Source organism: Mauremys reevesii, linkage group 13 (assembly GCF_016161935.1).
Source record: "Mauremys reevesii isolate NIE-2019 linkage group 13, ASM1616193v1, whole genome shotgun sequence".
Lineage (NCBI taxonomy): Eukaryota > Metazoa > Chordata > Testudines > Geoemydidae > Mauremys > Mauremys reevesii.
The window spans coordinates 16,238,168-16,259,152 of NC_052635.1; the positions used below are offsets into that span (position 1 = coordinate 16,238,168).

Sequence of the window (20,985 nt, forward strand, 5' to 3'; positions counted from 1 at the left end):
GATGTGCTGTAACTGTATCCTCCCCCTTACATTTCAATATGACAACTGTGAAATCTAGTACATAAACCATATTTTGGGAAAGAGATCAAGGTTCACCACTGAGTTCCCTTCCCCCACTTTTGTCATAACAGGCTTTGCTCATTTTGATTTATCTTCTATGTAAACCATGGTTTATTGTTTCACATTTGTCTGAAATACCAGATCATAGAATCAGAGAAATGTTGGGCTGGAAGGTACCTTGAGAAGTCATCAAGTCCAGCCCATGTGCTGAGGCCGGACTGAGTAAACATAGACCATCCCTGACAGGTGTTTGCCCAACCTGTTCTTAAAATTCTCCAATGATGGGGATTCCACAACCCCCCTTGGGAGCTTGTTCCAGAGCTCAGGTACCCTGAGACTTAAAATGTTTTTCCTAATACCTAACCTAAATCTCCCTGGCTGCAGATTAATCCCATTCTTGTCATCCCTACAGTGGACATCGAGAACAATTGATCACCTTCCTCTTTATAACAACATTTAACATATGAGTAGATTATTATCAGGTCCCCCCTCAGACTTATTTTCTCAATATTAAACATGCCCAGCTGTTTTATCCTTTCTCACAGGTCAGGTTTTCTAAACCTTTGATCACTTTTGTTGCTCTGCTCTAGACTTGCTCCAATTTGTCAATTTGGCGCACAGAACTGGATACAGCACTCCAGCTGTTTATGTAGACATTGCTAATGCTGCTTCTTTCAATGAAAACAAGAGATGATTGTGGCCTAATAATTTAGTGAATGCTTGGGGCTGGGGTAAATTTATCCTTGTAAAGATGACCAGAATCACACAAAGCCCATGTACTTAAGTCCCTCTTAAATCTTCAAAATATGACTCTGAAAATCGCACAATTCAGGGAATCTGTCTATGCACAGCTTATGAATCCTGGTGGATGTTATGAAATTGTTGAATCATGGAATGCCTCAGTGAGAGCAGATGGTTGACAGGACTGTAGCACATCCCTTTCAGACAGGGTACAAGGGTGGGTCATTAAATTGTAATGTTCACCCATTCAGAAGGAACTGGGAAACCAGTTCAGCCAAGCCTGTCTACGCTACGTCCTCTGCTGGTAAAACTTACGTTGCTCAGGGATGTGACTATTCCACCCATCCCCCGAGTGATATAAGTTACACCAACATAAGCGCTTGTGTGCACAGCACTATGTCAGAGGGAGAGTTTCTCCTCCCGACACAGCTTATGCCGCTCGCAGAGGTGGGGTTTTATGCCGACCAGAGAGCTTTCTTCCGTCGGCACAGAGCATCTTCACCACATGTGCCCTGCAGTGGGGCAGCTGTACTGATACAGTCCTGTATGTATAGACATGGCCCAAGTTTCTCTGCAGGGCTCTGGAGTGTGGAAAATGCCCTGCAGCAGAACAAAGAAATCCAGGCAGTGGTGCGAGCCTTTAGAAACCATGGAGGCTCAGTGAGTCAGGAGGAGACACACAGAAAATGTTGGGCAGGAGAGAAGATGAGACAGGCTTGCTTCCCTAGCAGGGTGTCCTTCTTTAACTCTGGGACTACTGAGGAAGAAGAAAGCTAGCTGACTTAGAGAGAGAAAGAGAGACTGCATGATTCAGAGATGCAGCCATGTGGATGTGCAGTAGATCCTGGACACCCCAGAAGACTCTGTCATAAGCCCAGAGAATGTTCCAGAATAATGAGGAAACTGAGGCAAGGAAATGCATGTTGGTGTGTTTATTATTTCTGCCTGGATCTACATATTTTCTGTGATACATGAAGAGTTCAAGAACCCTATGCAGAGCCTGCCTGTGTGTCTGTTTGTGTCACTGTCATGTGCTTCATAAGAGCTGTTGTGTGAGAATGACACACTCTTGGTCTGAGATACTCAGGTTTCTTCATTCAAATCTTTATTTGAACCAAAAGCGCACCTTGTGATGGCAGTTCCTATTAGAGTGAGAAATAACAGATGTACGGAAAAAGACAGGCATCAGTCACCCTCTCCTGGGGTGTAGGTGGGTCGCAATGACATTCTCCTAACACACTACCGACCCCCTTACATTCTAATACAGATATACCCATCCATGATGTCATAGGGAATCACTCAGACCTATAAGGGGTTCTACCACTGCCTGCCATGTAACTTTCCAGAAGTCACATCTTCCAATTTACATATTAATTACTCTTTTCCAATCAAGATGAAGTATTATGTGTCTTGTCCAACTCATACAATGTGCATGCATGTTTCAGCTTGCATAATATTTGCTGTCCATGCTATTTTCATGTTGTTATTTCTCTTTGTAACCTTTACTCCATATAGGGATTTTCCTCTTTTTCCTCAAGCAGGTTTTGGCAGTTTGTTCAGGTGTCTTCTCTATCATCTCTTCTCCGCACATATCACCCTTGTCCTGCACAGTGGCTTATAAATGTCATTTAAGCAAGTTTACATTAAAACAAGCCAGAAAAGCAACAACCATGCCAAACAAAGTCTTGGCTGAAAGGCAGCCAAGGCAGAATAAATATCACTGTGGTGTGGAAGTAAAGAAAGAACTGACAGGGATTTGTAGGGGATCTTAATGCAAGACAGTCGCTGTTAGCAAGAGTTAGGCTAGCTTTAACCCTAATAACGTGAGATTTGTAGAAGCGAGGATTGTGTGAAGCTACTGGAAAATAACTGTGGGAGAAGTCGTTGCAATCTTGTGTCGACAGGATTGTGTGAAGCGAGTGGGAAAGAACTGTGGGAGAAGTCGTTGCAATCTTGTGTCAATAGGTTTGTGTGAAGGGAGTGGGAAAGAACTGTGGGAGAAGTCACTGCGACCTTGTGTCGATAATGAGGAATGTAAATTGGCATCTAAATAGAAGTGAGAAAAATAAGATAACAAGATAGCCTATGTATAAACAAAATGCAGCTGTTGCTCATTATTGTAGGTAACAAAAAGTATAAATGCTTGCTGTAATTGTTTACTTGGAGAGAGACCTGCCTAAGAGAGGGAAACCCTGTGTCTTAGGGCACTCTCTCCCTCTTTGCAATTGCTTGAGAATAAATAAAGTATCTGACTCTGCTGCACCCAACCAACAAGTGAGAACTGAGTTTTTCTCCGACAGTGGTCTATCCTAACATATATAATTGGATATTAGCATCAAGGCACTTCCCAGCAGAGTTAAACTATAAACCCAGGATACCTATACCATGGAGAGTTCTGGAAGAGGATGTACTTAGGCAACTCGGGAGGCTGAAGGGGTTATTTTTGCTCCTGGTGGGGGTTTAGGGCAGTTGGGATATGGTAAAATGGTAACAGATGGACCACCTACACCCAGGATATGTGCTTGAGGTGCCCTGGAAGAGACAGTTCAGATTTCAGGAAATGTAAAGCACACAGGTCCAGTGGATTTGGACCCAACACAGCCGCCTGGAAAATTTCTCCTGGAGGGAGTTTTAATGGGGCGGTGTGTGCCAGGCATTCTCAGTTAACCGGGTTGTATTTCCTTGGTGTCTCTGAAATCATAAACCTCCGTCTGTAGAAACATCCAGGTTACCCTAGATGTGAATTTCGGATAGCTACATCATAGAAGAAGGAAAAATGAACAAAATAGCTCATCATCTCTCTTTTTCTTTCATACCCACCCACATCCACACACTTGCACACTTTTCAGGTAACCTTTGAATTATAAAACCATTGGTGAAACAGAATCATTGGCATTCAAGAACCTAGGATGTTGTTGTTGGAGTGTTTGACATTAGAATTTCTCTGCTGAATTTTCTTCCCTTGTGATTTCACTTGAAAATGCGGGCATAGAACTTTGCTACATCAAGGGAGAAAGCAACATTTTATGGATTACTCTTCCCAAGGCATCTCTCACCTCTTTGTTCCTCAGGCTGTAGACAATGGGGTTGAACATGGGAGTCACCACTGTGTAGAGCAGGGAGAACACCTTGTTGAAATCCAGAGACTGGTTTCCTGAGGGCACCACATACATGATGATCAGAGCCCCATAGAAAGTTGATACAACAATGAGGTGAGAGGAACAAGTGGAAAAGGCCTTTTTCCTCCCAGCAGTGGATGGGATTCCGAGGATGGTTAGGATGACATAGATGTAGGATGTAATGGTCAGGACAAATGGGACCAGGGTAATGATGGAAGCTAAGATCAGGGATGTTACCTTAACGATGCTGGTGTCTTCACAGGAAAGTCTCAACACTGCTGTTAAATCACAAAAGAAGTGGTTAATTTCACCCTGGCTGCAAAATGCCAGCTTAGACGTCGTAATTACTGTGAAGGAAGGAGCCACAAATCCACATGTCCAAGAAGCAACTGCCAAAAGAAGGCAAGTCCTGGGGCTCATCAGAGTTACATAATGTAACGGTCTGCATATTGCCAAGTACCGGTCATAGGACATCCCAGTCAGGAGAAAACATTCAGTAGTGCCCAGGAAGCTAAAAACATACAACTGGATGCAACAACCTGGCAGAGAGATGGTCTTGTCCTGCGTCAGAAAACTCACCAGCAGCCTGGGGATGACATTGGAAACATAGCCGGTTTCCAGGAAGGACAAGTTGCTGAGGAAGAAGTACATGGGAGTGTGGAGATGATGGTCAGTCCAAACTGTGAGAATGAGGAGAATGTTCCCAGCAACGGTTGACAGGTAGATAGTGAAGAACATCACAAAGAGGGTTATCTGCAGCTCGGGACGGGTCTCAAATCCAACCAACAGAAATTCTGTGATAGTGGTTTGGTTCACCTTCTCTAGCCCAGCCATTTGTTGTCTAGAGAAAAACAATATTGTGTTGTAAAAAATTAATGTACTGTGGAACACAGACACAATAACACACACACTGCAGAGAGTAGGATTAGAATCCTGGCCCTTTAGCTCCAAGGTTACAGATTTCTACCAATTATACTAAAAGCAACCATCACTAGTTAGTAATCAGATAATCCCTGACCCCCCAAACTCAGTTCTCTTCCCAACATACTACCCCCAATCACCTGTGAAGCAGCTGTCCAACTGGACTTTTAATCTTTAGCCATAAAAGATGCCCCCAATTTTTCTACTATCTCACCTGCTCTTAAACCTTTTCATTCCAACATTTCCATAATCTTACGAACACATTGGAAAGCTCAGAAGTGCTTTACTGCTTGTGATGCCAATATGATCTAGTGGTTCTGTCTACCTAGGTACTTACATGAAACCAACAGTGTAATGAGTGCTTCACAAACCCTAATTCCTTTATCCTCACACCACCAACATAAATCAGAAACTGCGGCGTAGAGAGATCAGCAGTGTTACACCTTGTGTCATCATTTACACCTTTGTAAAACACTATCAGATCAGAACAATCGGGCTAGCTTCTCAGCTGGCATAACCAGGATATGTAACCTTACTCCAGATAGGGGGATGGCCTGTAATGTTTTGTAGAGATGTAAATCAGTTACAGAAAGGCAGATGGGGAATTGCTGAGAATTATTTTCGATATTGGGAGAGCCAGGAATTGAACACATATATCCAATGATTGAGCACTGGGCTATCCTTTCTGAGCAGTGAAAGGCATACATATCTGTTGCATTCCTGGCTGTGCTACTGACTCCTTGGCTGAGGAATGCCTTGCATGAAGCAGAATGGGCACACAAGACACAGCAATACAACTCCCATGAAGCACCATGGTGGCACTTCCAAATCAGATTTCTTCAGTTTTGGACCACAAATGGCTGAAAAATCAAAAGCTTTTCCACTTTCACAGGTTTGTTTTTTGGACAAAGAAATTGAAATTGGTCATTTTTTGTGGGAGAGAAAAAGTTTAATTGAAAATCCAACTTTACATAAAAAAAGCAGTTTTGGTGGAAAATTTTCAGCCTGCCCTCCTCTTAGCCTTGAAGACGTTAGTGTCTGTTTCTTATCTCACTTGTACCATTGCAAAGCATGATTAACTATTAAATGCAATGGGTCTGATTATCAACTCACCCAGGTGTAAATTAAAGTGAATGGGGTTGATTATTGCACTGATATAAATCAGAAGTCAACATTAATGAGAGCAGGATCTTTTAACTCATGTCAAGTGATCACCAATCAGTCTAGCTACCCCACAAAAATGTTTGTTACAAGGCACCAATGATGTCCTAGCCCAAACGTTTGTGAGTGTCTAGACATTTACAACTGTGCATGTTCATCTAGGTTAATTGTTGTTAAAAGGAACACAACTCTTGTCTTGACAAATCACCTTTGTGTGATGGTGAACCACGTGTCACTGAATCATTGTCATTGGATATACAATAAATCCATTCCTAATTTTCTCTTGCTTGACTTCTTGAGTGCAGATTGAAAACAGGTGAAAAACAATCAATTTACACTAACAAAAAGAATGAAAATGTTACCTGATATAGAAGTTTGTATGATATTTCTTCTGACATGAAACCTTCTGTTAGCATCTATCTATCTATCTATCTATCTATCTATCTATCTATCTATCTATCAAGATACATATCTTTTGAGTGGCTGCGCACTCTCATATCCTTTGGGTCTTTTAGGACATTGTCCTATCAGTAACGAGATAAACTCATTAATACCATTTATTTTTCTTTGGTTTGAGACCAGAAAGGCACAGGCTATTTCTCAGTGTCTCCCAATCTCCTCTCACTTCCCAGTCACCCACTGTATAATGCCTTTTATAGTTTTGTGGATTATAATTTCAAAGGGATTTATTAACGTGTTTGCCTTGTTGAGCTCAAACTCAATTGGACTATTTTAAATCTGCTCCCTGATGGGATTTTTACTAACTTCCTACCCTGACAAATGAAATAGAAATAATAGGAAATCGACCTCCCCCTGTCCTAAATAGCTTTGAAAATCCCACACTCTATCTTTCCACATAGTTGAACAGATAGGCAGTCAGGGACAGATTTTTAAAGGATTTTAAGAGCCTATTATGATTTCGAAAAGCACACAGGAGCCAATGCCCATTTAAATCAATGGGAGTTAGGTGCCTAGATACTTCTGAAAGTTCCATAAGGTCCCTAAGTACCTTTAACATCTGTTCCCAGGTGACTAACTCCCATTGATTTCAAAATCTGGCTCACAGTTGTTATGCAATATAGCTACCCCTTCTCCACACCTCATCATCTTCTACCTCTAGTGTCCATTAGCTGATCCTTTCCTATCCTTTTCTCTGGGTGGCTATCTTATCTCATTATACCACACCTTTCACATGAGTTATAGTACTCTTTTCATAGGACTCATCCACTGCTGTCATTTATACAAACACTTTTAAGACTACAGGCGAGTCTCATCTTATGCAGGGGTTCCGTTCCGCAGTTAGCGTGTAAAGCGAAAACCGTGTATAGTCAAAATTACATTGAGTTGAATGGCGGGCAGAATCACCTGCACTTCAGAAACAGCATTTAAATTGTTATTTTTCTCTTTGTTTTGACTTTTGCCTATCGCATAAAGCTGAAATTGTGCATGTTAAATGCGCTTAAGATGCGACAGACCTGTATTTTCCCCATAGTTCCCAGTTCTCTTTTCTTTCCTGTCTTATTAGTCTTATTAGATAGTTCAGTGGTTTGAGCATTGGCCTACTAAACCCAGGGTTGTGAATTCAAGCTTTAAGGGAGTCATTTAGGGACCTGGGGCAAAAATCTGTCAGGGACGGTACTTAATTCTGCTGTGAAGGCAGGGGACTGGACTTGATGACCTTTCAAACTCCCTTCCAACTCTATGAGATAGATTCCATATAATATGGAGATATACTTATCTATCTTATAGAACATGGCCATAAACATCTCATCAGTTGCACTGTTGATGTAATGGAGGCCAGAGAACAGATCTTCAACTGGTGTAAACTGGCACAGCCATTGAACTCAATTAATCTAAACTGATTACCACCAGCTGAGGCTCTGGCCCCAGGTTTCTAATGCATCTTGCAGGAATGGTAGCTGCCATGGAGGACAGAGTGAGTCTCTATGGGATGACAGCAATTTGGTATCTTTCCTTGCACCCAATTCAGCCTGCTTCTCCTTTCAAAGACAATACAACACCACTAAGTGGCAGCAGAGTATATGAGATTAATGGAAAGTAGGAGGGATGGGCGTGGGATCTCTCATGTCTTTGGTGGAGTTGCTGTAACTGCAATACCTTTGCTTTTCTGTTCTATGTTATTAGACCTGGAAGTACTTTGCTTTCTCCAGAGATACAAGGAGCCATTGCTCAATATGTATTCAGACTTTGCTCAGCCAAAATACAGGACCCAGCCAAACCCAACTGTCCTTCCTCTGCCTAAATGACAAATATGACCAGGTGGCATTGGTAAACCCTGATCCCCCAAACTGGATCTCTTCCCAGCATACTGACTCCAACCACACAAGCCGAGGTTCAGGTTCTCTGTGTTTATCTAGGTGTTTTCAAGACACCAGTCACCACAAGACCTAGGTTTAAATCTAAAGAACATCCAAAGGAGGGGTATGTTTGTTCTTGGTCCAGAAGATGCTATCCATGGTGAAGTGCAGGTATTGTACCAGCATTCACCCATTTTTCATGCAATCTGGAGCCTCTAGTGTAATCCATGCCTGTTGGGTGTTGTGCTCTGTCACCGTCTAGTGGCACCTGGATCACCTAGAGATTGCTAAGTCTGCTACAGACTTAGCTAAGAGCCTTGTGGCTTTTAGCTCATGCAATAGAGGCTCATGCACTAAATTTCAGAGGTCCCAGGTTCTATCCTGCCCATTGACAACCAGGGTCTATCAGTGTTACACAAGCACACCACATGAGGGGATCAGTGCCATGGGCCCACCCCTACTTGCATGGCAGTCTTCAGCTATCACTCAGTGCAAGGATGATGTCTGCCATTGGTAAGTTTTTAAGTGGCTGAGGAGCCCAATTCGTGCCCTACAGATTTTCCCACAGAAGTGACAGGTGTGATCTTGGAGGAGACATAGTTATTGGCTGGAGTATTGTGCCCCTTCTTTCCTCCTTTGTTACTTCTCTGTCTCATGAACACATCTGTTCTCCTCAAAGTGAGTGGTAGTTTGGTATATGGTGTGGCACCACTGTGTTCTGTTCCACGCCAAATCCTCCCAGTTTGTTGGGTTGATGCCTCCATTTTTAAGGTGTAATTTCAGTATGACTTTGAAGTGCTTTCACTGCCCTCCGCAAGCCCTTCTCTGACTTAACTGAGAGAGAAGTACTTGCTTCTTCTCTGATTTAACTGAGAGAAGAGTACTTGCTTCGGGAGGCAAGTGTCAGGCATACATACACAGTGGCCGGCCCAGTGGAGTTGGTGTTTCATGACCTGTGTTTCTATACTGGTGATGTTGGCTGCACAGGAATGCTGATGTTAGTGTGTCAGTCTTCCCGGCTGATCCTGAGAGTCCTCCTAAGACAGCACTGCTGGAACTACTCCATCCACTTGAGATGTCATCTGTAGATTACCCAGGTCTCACAGCCATAGAAAAGGGGGGGGATGACAACTTCCTTGTAAACCAAGATCTTGGTGCCTGTTTGCAGATGCCTGTCATCGAAGACTCGTTTGAGTAGTATTCCAAAGGATCTGAAGTAACTCCACTAAGTTACACAGAAAGGCAGTGTTAGCACTGGGACTAAAATTAGATATCCAAGCTACCAATTCAGAATCCTAACAATTAGACTATATTACTGCCCCATTGACAAAACCAAAGATTTCACCTTAAAGGGACACATCTGTTAACCTAAAGGGTCATCAAAATGAAAGAAAAGTACAGTCTGGATAATCATTAAATACCTGTATTCAGCCCAGTTTAAGAGTCTGACTCTACTGTTGTTAGTCCCACTTCGCACTCCCTTTGCACAGATCTAAATGACCATACAAGATGAAAAAGAATAAGGCCCACGACACTGCACATGTGCAATATGAAAATGCAGTTAAGAGTTCCCTGAGACACAGTACAGAGGGTAAAACACACATACTTTATGTCTACACTGCAATGAGTCACCCGAGGCTGACCTATGCCAGCTGACTTGGGCTCGTGGGGCTCCAGCTATGGGGCTGTTTCATGGTGGTGTAGATATTCTGTCTTGGGCTGCAACCCGAGTTCTGGAATGCTCCCACCTTGCAGGGTCTCAGAGCCTGGGCTCCAACTTCAGTTCAGAAGTATACACTGCAATTAAACAGCCCCACAGCCCGAGTCCTGTGAGCCTGAGTCAGATGGCATGGGTCAGCTGCAGGTTTTTACTTGCAATGTAGACATATTCATAAAGCTCTTATCTCTTAGGCACTTAGGGCCTGATACTAATTTACACTGAGCCACCTTTTCCAATTCTCCGGCAGGTTTAAGGAACCTTAAAGTGCTTGTAAATGTAACTGTAGGCCCCCTTCCAGTATCACATCAGTCTTAAAGTATCAGTAAAGCTTATTGAGATCTACCGACGAAAAATGTTATGTAAGAACTAAGTGTTAGCATTAAGGGACCTTAGTGCAAATGAGAATCATGCTCTAAAATTTTATTTCATAGTGTGGAAAAAATATTAGGGATTAAAGTTCCTGCACATTCAACCAAGGTAGATGAGGAAGAATAGATTAGTAGATTCCCAGGCCAGAAGGGAATGTTGTGATCATCTAGTCTGACCTCCTATACAACACAGGCCAGAGAACTTCCCAGGAGATGAGCAAAAGTTTATTAAGGGCCCAATTCAGCAATGTACTTATGCATATGTCTGACTTTAACCATAGGATTTGTTCAGTAATCTTCAAGTATGGACACACTTAAAATTAAGCACAGGTTTAATAGCCTCACTGAAATCAAGGCCTAAATCTCTGTGTGGTTTTATGTTCCTAAAAGAACAGTGCATTAATCATTTGTTCCAGTAGTCTCAATATTAAGATGTTCCAGGGACCATGTCCAGGAGGACTCCACAAAACATTCCAATTCTCTTACTAAGTCAACAGACAGTTCCTTTGAAGGTAGTCAGAACACACTATTCATTGAAGAGGTAAGTGAAAATGGGTTGAGTTAAAGAAACAAGAAGTCTTATCAAATGCACCAGCTCTCACTCTTCAGTGATTTGAGATTTACCCTTTAAAGCCCTTATCTGGTGATGTTGAAGTCAATGGGACATTTGCCTTTGGAGCAAGACCTCCAGGAGGTGAAGTACTCAAATTTTCTGCCATTTTAATTAAGAGAACACAACAATCCAATTTATTCCATATGGTGTACGAGCAAAAAACCTGGTTATTTTTGGAAACGTAGGCCTTTTTTCCCCAAATCCACTTCTTTTATCACCAAACCATTTTCTTCCCCATCACTCCAATAGGATCCTTACAATATTGTGAAAAAATTAGAGGTGGATTAAAAATAAAAATTAAAACACTTTTAACAATCCACATTATTTTCATTTTGAATGATTCCAAATGGAATTAAAAATAAAAAAAAACATTAACTGTTTATTCAAAACATTTTTTCAAAAAAATTAATTTACAGCTAATGCTGTTTTGTAAATGTAAATGTGGTAAGATTTTGGTAAGGTTTACACTATTTTTATTAAGATTTGATATAAAATAACATGGTACATATCATGACAAAGAAAAAGAGACACATCAGTAAGGTCCATAAATATTTTGTTGAAAATATTCCAACAATTCTAGAAATAATGTCAGCTTTCTACTCAACAGTCATGAGGCATCAGCGGAGTATTGTGTTCAGTTTTGGGTGCCACATTTTAAGAAAGATGTAGACAAATTGGAGAGAGTTCAGAGGAAAGCAACAAAAATGATCAAAAGATTAGAAAAACTGACACAGGAAGAAAGGGTAAAAAACCTGAGCATATGTAGTCATGAGAAGAGAATATGGTAACAGTCTTCAAATATGTTAAGGGTTGTAATAAAGAAAATGATGATCAACTGTTCTCCATGTCCATTAAAGTTAGGAAAAGACTAAATGGGCTTAACCTGAAGCAAAGGAGATTGAGGTTAGATATTAGGAAAAACTGATGAAAACTGGTGATCTAGCCCTAGAATCCATAGGGCCATGATTTACTGCACGGACTCTCAGGATCCCAAAATGTAAACATCATTGAAATGAGGTTTTGTGTAATTTCCATTCATAAATCCCAGAGGTGGCTAAGAGACCAAATCCCAATGGTCATTAAAGGATGTTCATATAGTTGTGTAGAATCCAACCATGAATCCTTTGGAGTCAGCTTCTTTCCAAGGTAGGTGAAGAATTTATTTCACTCAGAGGACCAACATGAGCATTATTATTTCTTTTATACCTTTTATTCTCTTATGCTTCTTGGTCACAACTTTTCTCTGGCCTATACTAGCTCTTTGGGCTTCAGTGGAGTAAATGAGATGTATCTAGGCACGTCTGCATATTTCTCTTCATGCCACTGAAAATCACTCAGACATATAAGACATATTGCATAGAAACCCACAGACAGTCTGATTTAGACAGTCTTACTCAAGTACAGTTGAAATTGCAAGTAGACCCTAAGATTTCAAGTAGAATACTTATGGAGTGAATTTCTATTCAGTGTGAGGAATGGGGAAGAATCAGAGACAGAATTCAGAATACAGCTACGTTCTGTTCAGATAAGAAATAAAGGCTAATGAATCAGATTTTGAAGGTATTTAGGCACCTGTAAAGATACTTAGTAGAATTTTCAAAAGCATCTGGGTACCAAAAATCATTAATTTCAGCTCCGAGACAGTTTTGAAAATTTCGCTAGGCATCTAAATATATTTAAGAACTTCATCCAAAGTAACTCCCTAAGGCCAGATTCTGGTATCAGTTATTGTGTGGTATCAATATGGAGTAGCTCAGTAGAAGTCAATGGAGTTTTGAGGATTGATGTGAGCACAACTAAGGGCAGACACTAATTCTAAATTGCCAGAGATTTAGGTTAAGCCATTCTCTGAATTGGGAACAGCAGACAGAGTGTCCTGGGGTATCCGCTCTTCAGGTCCCAGGATAAATTTGAAAGGCTCACACTGAGGGGGCAAAAATAACTACCAAAAAAACCCATACTTTACCTGTAAACTGATCAGATGTTATCTGAAGTCATTAGGTTGGATTCAGATTTCAGTGAGAATGAGAAAAATCAAGAGTGTGGACTCAGATAGTCAGTCTTTCTGGTATTATCTCTATAAATATTGGATCCTTTGAAAAGATTTTCCATATAGTCCAGGCTGGCAAACAAGTGATGGAGATGTAATTCTCCTCTTGCTCATCCTGGTGTAAATCAGGAGGAACATTACTTCAGGTAACGGGGCTCATTCTCTACTCTTTCAAACTGGTGGAAATCACGGATAACTCCACTGGAGTGACTGAAGTCACAACAGTTTAAAACTGATATAAATGAGGGGATAGTAAGGTTGACTATTTTCAATTAAATAAGTAGTTATTTTGGCACAAAAGAAAATAAATATTAATTTCCCATTTGATTAATTTTTCTTTTTAGTTATAATTTTATTTAATTTTAATTATTTTTTTTATTACTCTTATATGGTTACCATGAGAAACAATGCTACTTGGGCATAAATATAGCGACAATCGATTCTCCAGGTAATAATATCTATTATACTGAAAAACACATTGTGAACAAAATGGCATATGTGCCATTGATAATTAGTTTTAAGTTAGAATGAAGATATCATATGAACAAACAGAGTTTGATCCAAAGCTTAATAACAGCTAAGGACTTTGTATTAGGCAAAAGAGGCAAAAGAAGAATTCTACACAGGGGATGATTTTTTAATAGCTATTTCATAATAGCTATAAATACCGGACCATTTGAAAACCTTTTTCATATCTATCTATCTATCTATCTATCTATCTATCTATCCATCCATCCATCCATCCTAGGAAGAACAGCTTACTACATATTCAGTCGGTAAAGCCATCTGATTTCACTCCACACCACTCTTCTCCAAATTGAATTATTTTGCTGAACATTCCCATCACATACTATCTGCCACTGAAGATTCAATGACTGTTCTTCCCTATACTTCATCCCCAACATATCAATAAAAGGAACATTGTACGGCTGGCCCCCCAAGTAGGCAACGTGAAAGAGGATATGCTATGAGGAGATAAAGAAAATTATGGATTCTCCCAGACCGCCAACCCCTACAGATTAGAGCTTGTGAAATAGCATAAAATATGATTCACGAAAGTATTAATCTTTACTTAATAGAATAAAAATGTGAATAATGTTAGTGGCCATCTACAGAGTTTCAGATCTTGTGCTTGGGAAGCTGGGACAGAGAGAGAGAGAGATGAATTACTATCTAACTCCTGAGCAACGGAGAAACAAATAGTGATATATATAGAGAGATGATGCTGAATAGATAGATCTATTCAGATACATGTCTCTCTGTCTTTGTTCTAGACAGAAAAATAAGATTATCTGAGAGAGAAAGAGTCAAACACTGATATATAGATTTTGATATATTACTATCAATATCTATCTATCTACAGTCAATTAACAATATATATCCCCATATAATTAGGTAGATGATGGACAAAAATGATCATACAAACTCTTCACCAAGACCATTTTATAAAACTTTCTTCCAGGTGAAACACATTGAAGAAACATCATGAGAATAATGAATCACACTACTGTCACAGAATTCATCCTTGTGGGGTTTTCCAATCATCCGAACCTGCAGGTTCCGCTGTTCCTCATTTTCCTTGGTATTTATACCATAACCCTTACAGGAAACGTGCTCATTATCCTAGTCACATCATTTGACCCTGCTCTCAATAACCCCATGTACTTCTTCCTACGGAATTTGGCCTCATTAGAGATCTGCTTCAACTTGGTCATTGTCCCGAAGATGCTGGTCAATCTCCTGATGGAAAATAAAGCCATCTCCTTTGCCGGATGTGCAACTCAAATGTATTTCTTCTTCTTCTTTGGGGCAGCTGAGTGCTGCCTTTTGGCCGCCATGGCCTACGACCGCTATGTGGCCATATGCAACCCGCTGCACTACCCGGACATTATGACTCAAAGGGCTTGTTTCCAGTTGGCTGGTGCCTCATGGTTCTCTGGATTTCCAGTGGCCACTGTGCAGACGATATGGATATTCAGTCTGCCATTCTGTGGGCCAAATCATGTCAACCACTTCTTCTGTGACAGCCCCCCTGTGCTGGAGTTGTCCTGTGCCGACACCTCCCTCTTCGAAATCGAGGCCCTCACAGCAACTGTGCTTTTCATCATGTTTCCATTCCTGCTGATCCTGGTCTCCTATGTGCGGATCATCACCACCATCCTTAGGATGCCCTCAGAAGAGGGCAGACACAAAGCCTTCTCCACCTGCTCCTCTCACCTGGTGGTGGTGACTCTCTTCTATGGCACGGCCAGTTCAACCTACTTCCGACCCAAATCCAGCTACTCCCCAGACACCAAGAAGCTCATCTCTCTCTCCTACACGGTGATCACCCCCATGTTAAACCCCATCATTTACAGCCTGAGGAACAAAGAGGTGAAAAGCGCCTTGGGGAGAACATTGGGCAGGAAATTATTTTCAGAGAAAATGTAATTTCTTCAGGCCTAGAACTCTATTCAGTTCATGGGGCTGGTTCTCCTCTAAGGGCTAGTCTACACTTACCTGCCGGGTCGACGCGGTGAGTTCGACTTCTCGGAGTTCGAACTATCGCCTCTAATCTAGACACAATAGTTTGAACTCCCCGCGCGCTCCGGTCGACTCCGGTACTCCACCACTGCAAACGGCGGTGGCGGAGTCGACCTTGGAGCCGCGGACTTCGATCCCACGGTGTCCGGACGGGTAAGTAGTTCGAACTAGGGTACTTCGAGTTCAGCTACGCTATTCACGTAGCTGAACTTGCATACCCTAGTTCGACCCCTGCCCTTAGTGTAGACCTGCCCTTACTTACCCAAGTATAAATCAGCAGTAACTGCCATGGAGTCAACAGACCAAATCCCTTCTCTGTCATACTGGTAAAAATCAGAACTGGCACCTCCCAAAATAAATTCATCTTTTCTGTAACTAGTGTAGGGCAGAAGAGAATCACCTTTTGATTCAGGAGGGGTGATTGCTACCTGAAGTTCTGATGGGCTTGAATGAATCCTGCAAACTGTACGTGGTTTAAGTTCATTAACAGTCCAAGAATATTATTTTGTTTTATTCCTTTTGATGTGTGTTTATTTTGTTTGCTAAGCCTCTTGCCTTTAAGACTTTCTCTTCACCAGCAAATTTTACCAAAGTGGAATACTAGGTCTGCTGTAATTAAGTCTGAGAAGACTAATCTGTTTAATCGTTATTCTAAGTACTCTAAATCTGTGTGTTCACTTGCATTGTTTTTGAGTTGGGTTTGTCTCATGATGATTAAGGTTATTTTTACCTGTAACTCTGATGTATTTTAATGAATCCTGCAGACTGGTTTATGTTCAGTAAAATACTGAGAGTATAATTTTGTTCTGTTCATTTTTGCTTTGACTCTCTTCTTCTCATCTCTTCACTAGAATGTTCTTTTTTTGAAGTAAAAAAACTGAAGATATAAAATTTCAGATAATAATTAACAAATTAAAATATTTGGAAATGCTGCCAAGGCGCCTCATGGGAATATTTAACAGAAACAAATATCTGATAGAATGGACAGCCGCTTCTAGAGACAGTTATTCCAATCGTAGAAGGGGCCTGACCCAAAGCTCAAGGGGGTCATTTAATTGACTTATTTTGACTTTGGAATAAGCCAAGGAAGAACAATCCCTATTAGTGACACCAAATCAATGTAGTGCTTGTTTCTTCTGAGGTTTTGACCATTCAGATCTGACATAGAATTCAAGGTGCATGAGGTGATTTGGGACTGTCACTCTTAGATCCCGAACAATTAGTGATGATTAAAGTCAACATAAAGATTCTAATCCCGATACTACTTTATACCACTGTCACTCCATTAATTTAGTAAAGCAATGCTTCGTTCACATGGGTATGACTGAGAAAAAAGTCACGCCTCATATGGAGAGTAATTAAAAGGAAGGACATTTATCCTAAATTACCTTATTTTTTCCAGTAAAACTGTTACAAAGGGAAATTCACTACCACATAGAAACACAGATTTAAACTCAGATAAGCTGATTCTCATTTCTTCTTCTTCCACCTGGTCCTTATTATATCTTTACCTTAGCCTTAAATCATCATTTCCAACCTTTTGCATCCCTATATGCAACCCCCACAGCAAGTGACTACTCCAACTCCTCACTCCCCAGCATTTAAAATATAACTGGAAAATATGTAGCATTTAAGGGCATTTGAACAAGGACCTTTTTTCAAGATATAGCTTTTCTGCTGTGCTAATGGAAACCCAGGTAGTTCATGATAGCCAGCTTGAGATGCTGTTAGGACTTTATTTCAGAATAAATGCAAATGTCCTTATATTTCATAACTCAGGATTCCAACTGGTATCATCCTGACAACTGCACCACCAGACATAGGAAAGTAATTCCCACTTCACTTGGACATAAGTGTATATCACGCAACTCTTCTTTTTCCAGCTGGACTTAAGAGAATCTGAGTGACTGGAACTCTTCCAATGGAGATTAAAGATGTAAATGTGATTTTAATCAGTACAACTCACCTTACATTAAAATGGGAATGATATTTATTTATCTAGTATTTATTTGTAAATATATTGCATATCTAGTTTTGTACTGGTGCATTTACTTATAGGGGATGGTGGATGGAGATATATAGATAGATAGATAGATAGATAGATAGATAGATAGATAGATAGATAGATAGATTTGTTGCCTGTCCAGAAAGTGTCCAGGAGACTTTCTTCAATAAATTCCATCAATTATAAATAATGCAGAGAGCCCTGCTTTCTAATGACCCTTATTCTCTCTTATGACATAGTTCAGTAAAAGTGAGTAGCCACATAATTTCTTCTTGCTCCACATATTGAACCTCACCAAGCTCTGTGAAGCTAGAGAGCATGTCCCTTCCACCAAGAGAAGCTGGTCCAATAAAAGATATTACCTCACCCACCTTGGTCTCTCTCAGTTGGACAGACAGACAGAAAAGAAAAATTAGGCACACAGTCCTTTAGAAAAATATGATAATCTATTCTCAGGAATTCTGAATAATGTAAAAGGCTGAACCTGCTGCATGATGGAGTGCCCACAACCCCATTCAGTAACATCTGAAACCAAACCCAAGGTAAGGTGCTGATTCACTATATTGTCTTGGAAAGTCAGCGAGGGCTGGAACTTCAATTAGTGAAAAAATAGCATCTTTGGATCTCAGAACTCGTTGGCAACCAGATGGGGCTCTAGAGACAATGGCTTCCATTTAGACACCATCTGGGGGATCTGCCCTATGGATATCAATGGATCTCTGGCTGATTTACACAAACTGGGGTGTGGGCCATGGGTATCAATGGAGTTATTGCTGATTTACATCATCTGGGGGTCTGCCCTATGGATATCAATGGAGCTTAGACCTACTTGGAGCAAATTTAGATGCTAACTTCCACCCAACAATGATAGAAAACAACATGGGAAAATTGCTCTTACATTAATTTGGTGTGGTACAAGGAATATTAGGCAATAATGGGGAACTGGGCCTCCAAGCTCTTAGAGTAGCTTTGTAAATTGGAGCTTCCATTGGTAAGAAAGCTCAATACATTAATGAACCCCATCAACAATCCAACAGAACAATTTCTTTGTTCACTGACTCATTAAAGAGTTTGTGCCTGAAAGGCAGAGGGAATACATTAATTGCCGGCCATTGACAGGGCCTAAGGGATTGGTAAATCATGGGCCTCCTATCTTTGCCTGTGGCACATAATAGTCTAATCTCCTGGTGGCTGTAATACTTTGGTCTAATGTGAGTTGTTGGGTTTAGAGTGCGGTTTCTGGGTAGTGTTGGAGGACTACCACCAGTAGCACATCAGACTAGATGATCCAGTTGTCCCTTCTAGCCTTATACACTATGACTCTGACATTATGTATCTGAAGTAGTCCTTTTCCTTCAGGGCTGAAAACCATTCAACATACGAATAGGACTGAAGCTAGCACGTATTCAAACAAACCAGAATGAACAAGAGGAAAAAAAAAAGACAGATTCTGTTTCTTTGTTTAACATGTGAGAGAGAAAGTAAGAAAGATAAAGAACACTGCAAAATATTGGGCTAGATATCTTAGAGCTTATTTCTTGAGCAATGAGTAATTTGATGAGCAATGAGCAATTTTTGCTGCATCAAGTTTTGGGTGCCCATATTCTAGCATTTTAAAGAGGCTTGTTTTGCAAAGGGTATGCAGGGCCGGGGTGGGGGCTTACTGAAAATAAGGGACTTTCAACGGCATCTCAAGTGGGACATTCAACCTTTGGGGCCTGCAAAAACTAGTTATTTTTTGAAACATAGGCCTATTATCCAAAATCCACTTATTTCATCACAAACCATTCTTCTTCCCTCTCACCCAATAGCATCCTTATAATACTGTAAAATAAAGAGAGGTGGATGAAAAATGAAAAATAAAATACTTTTTACAATCCAAGTTATTTTCATTTTGATTTATTCAAAATGGAATTAAAAATAAATGAAAACACATACAGATTTTGTTCATTAACTTTTTTTCAAAATATTTTTTCTAATTAATTTACAAGGTAATGCTCTTATTGTAAAGGTAATAAGGTAAAGTTTTGGTAAGATATAAAACTTTTTTGGGGGTGCTGCACTTTAAGAAATATGTGGACAAATTGGAGATACTCCAGAGGAAAGCAACAAAAATGAACAAAGGTTTGGAAAACCTGACCTCTTTGCCAGAAGATGTTGTGAAGGCCAAGACTATAACAGCATTGAAAAAAGGACTAGATAATTTCATGGGTAGGGATGGTGTCCCTAGGATCTGTTTGCCCAAAACTGGGAATGGGCAACAGGGAATGGATCACTTGAGGATTACCTGTTCTGTTCATTACCTCTGGCATTGACCACTGCTGGAAGATAGGAAACTGGGCTACATGGACCTTTGGTCAGGCCCAATATGGCTGTTCTTATGTTCTTAAGTTTTATGGCCTAGGAGGAGAGGTGAAAAAACCTGGTCATATTTACTCATGAGTAAAGAAGACTGATGCGCTCCTGTAACAGTCATCAAATATATTAAGGGTGGTAATAAAGAGAACAATGATCAATTGTTATCCATGTTCACTCAGGATAGGAGAAGTAAAGGGCTTAATCTACAGCGAAGGAGATTTAGATTAGCTATTAGGAAAAACTGATAAAAACTAATGATCTAGCCCCAGAATCCTTATGAACATGATTCACTGCATGGGCTCTTGGGATCCGAAAAGGTAAACATTGTTTCAGTGAGTTTGTGTGTCATTTCCGCTAATTAACCCCAAAGGTGACTAGGAGGGAAGTCCCAATGGTCATTAAAGAAAGGTCATATACTCATGTAGAATCCATACATGAATCCTTTGGAGTCAGCTTCTTTCGGAGGTAAGTGAAGAAATTACTGAGCTCAGATGAGCAATATGAGAATTGACATTTCTCTTACATTTATTCTCTTATGTTTCTTGGTCACAACTCTCCTCTGACCTATACTAGTAACTCCCTGGGTTTCAGTAGATTTATTCTTCATTAACACCACTGTACATGAAGGTGTCTTGGGCCCTTCTTCTGTATATTTATCTTAATGATACTGAAAATCACTTAGACATATAAGACATATTGCACAGAAACCCACAGAGAGCATGATTCAGACAGTCTCATTCAAGTACATTAGAAATTGCAAGTAGAGCCCCATGATTTCAAGAATAACAATAATGTAGTGGTTTTCTGTTCAGTGTGAGTAATGATGAGGAACCAGAGGCAGAATTCAGAATACATCTACATGCTGTCCAGTTAGTAGAAAAAGGCTATAGAATTGGATGTTTAAAGGATTTAGGCTCCTGTAAAGTCATTAATTGGAACTTTCACAAGGACCTCAGTGCCTAAAATCATTAATTTCAACATATGTTAGGCACCTAAATGGTTCTGAAAATCCCATTAGGCACCTAAAT

The 20,985-nt window shown here is 40.4% G+C and overlaps 3 protein-coding genes across 3 annotated transcripts in view; 2 read left to right on the plus strand and 1 right to left on the minus strand.

Moving 5' to 3' along the window:
- LOC120381226 (olfactory receptor 1020-like) overlaps window positions 1-20,985 on the plus strand; it is a 233,212-nt gene that overhangs the window by 19,553 nt on the left and 192,674 nt on the right. The gene's annotated exons all lie outside the window — the stretch shown is intronic.
- On the minus strand, window positions 3,801-4,754 carry LOC120380135 (olfactory receptor 6M1-like). Its single transcript, XM_039497629.1, has one exon. It carries the CDS (start codon window positions 4,752-4,754, stop codon window positions 3,801-3,803), a length of 954 nt encoding a protein of 317 aa, XP_039353563.1.
- Window positions 14,557-15,501, plus strand: LOC120381227 (olfactory receptor 10A4-like). The gene has a single exon (XM_039499381.1). The coding sequence runs from the start codon at window positions 14,557-14,559 to the stop codon at window positions 15,499-15,501; it is 945 nt and encodes a 314-aa protein (XP_039355315.1).

Excerpts from the sequence above, each read along its gene's own strand:
- LOC120380135 (XM_039497629.1), bottom strand. The coding sequence starts at position 4,754 with ATGGCTGGGCTAGAGAAGGTGAACCAAACCACTATCACAGAATTTCTG.
- LOC120381227 (XM_039499381.1), top strand. The coding sequence starts at position 14,557 with ATGAGAATAATGAATCACACTACTGTCACAGAATTCATCCTTGTGGGG.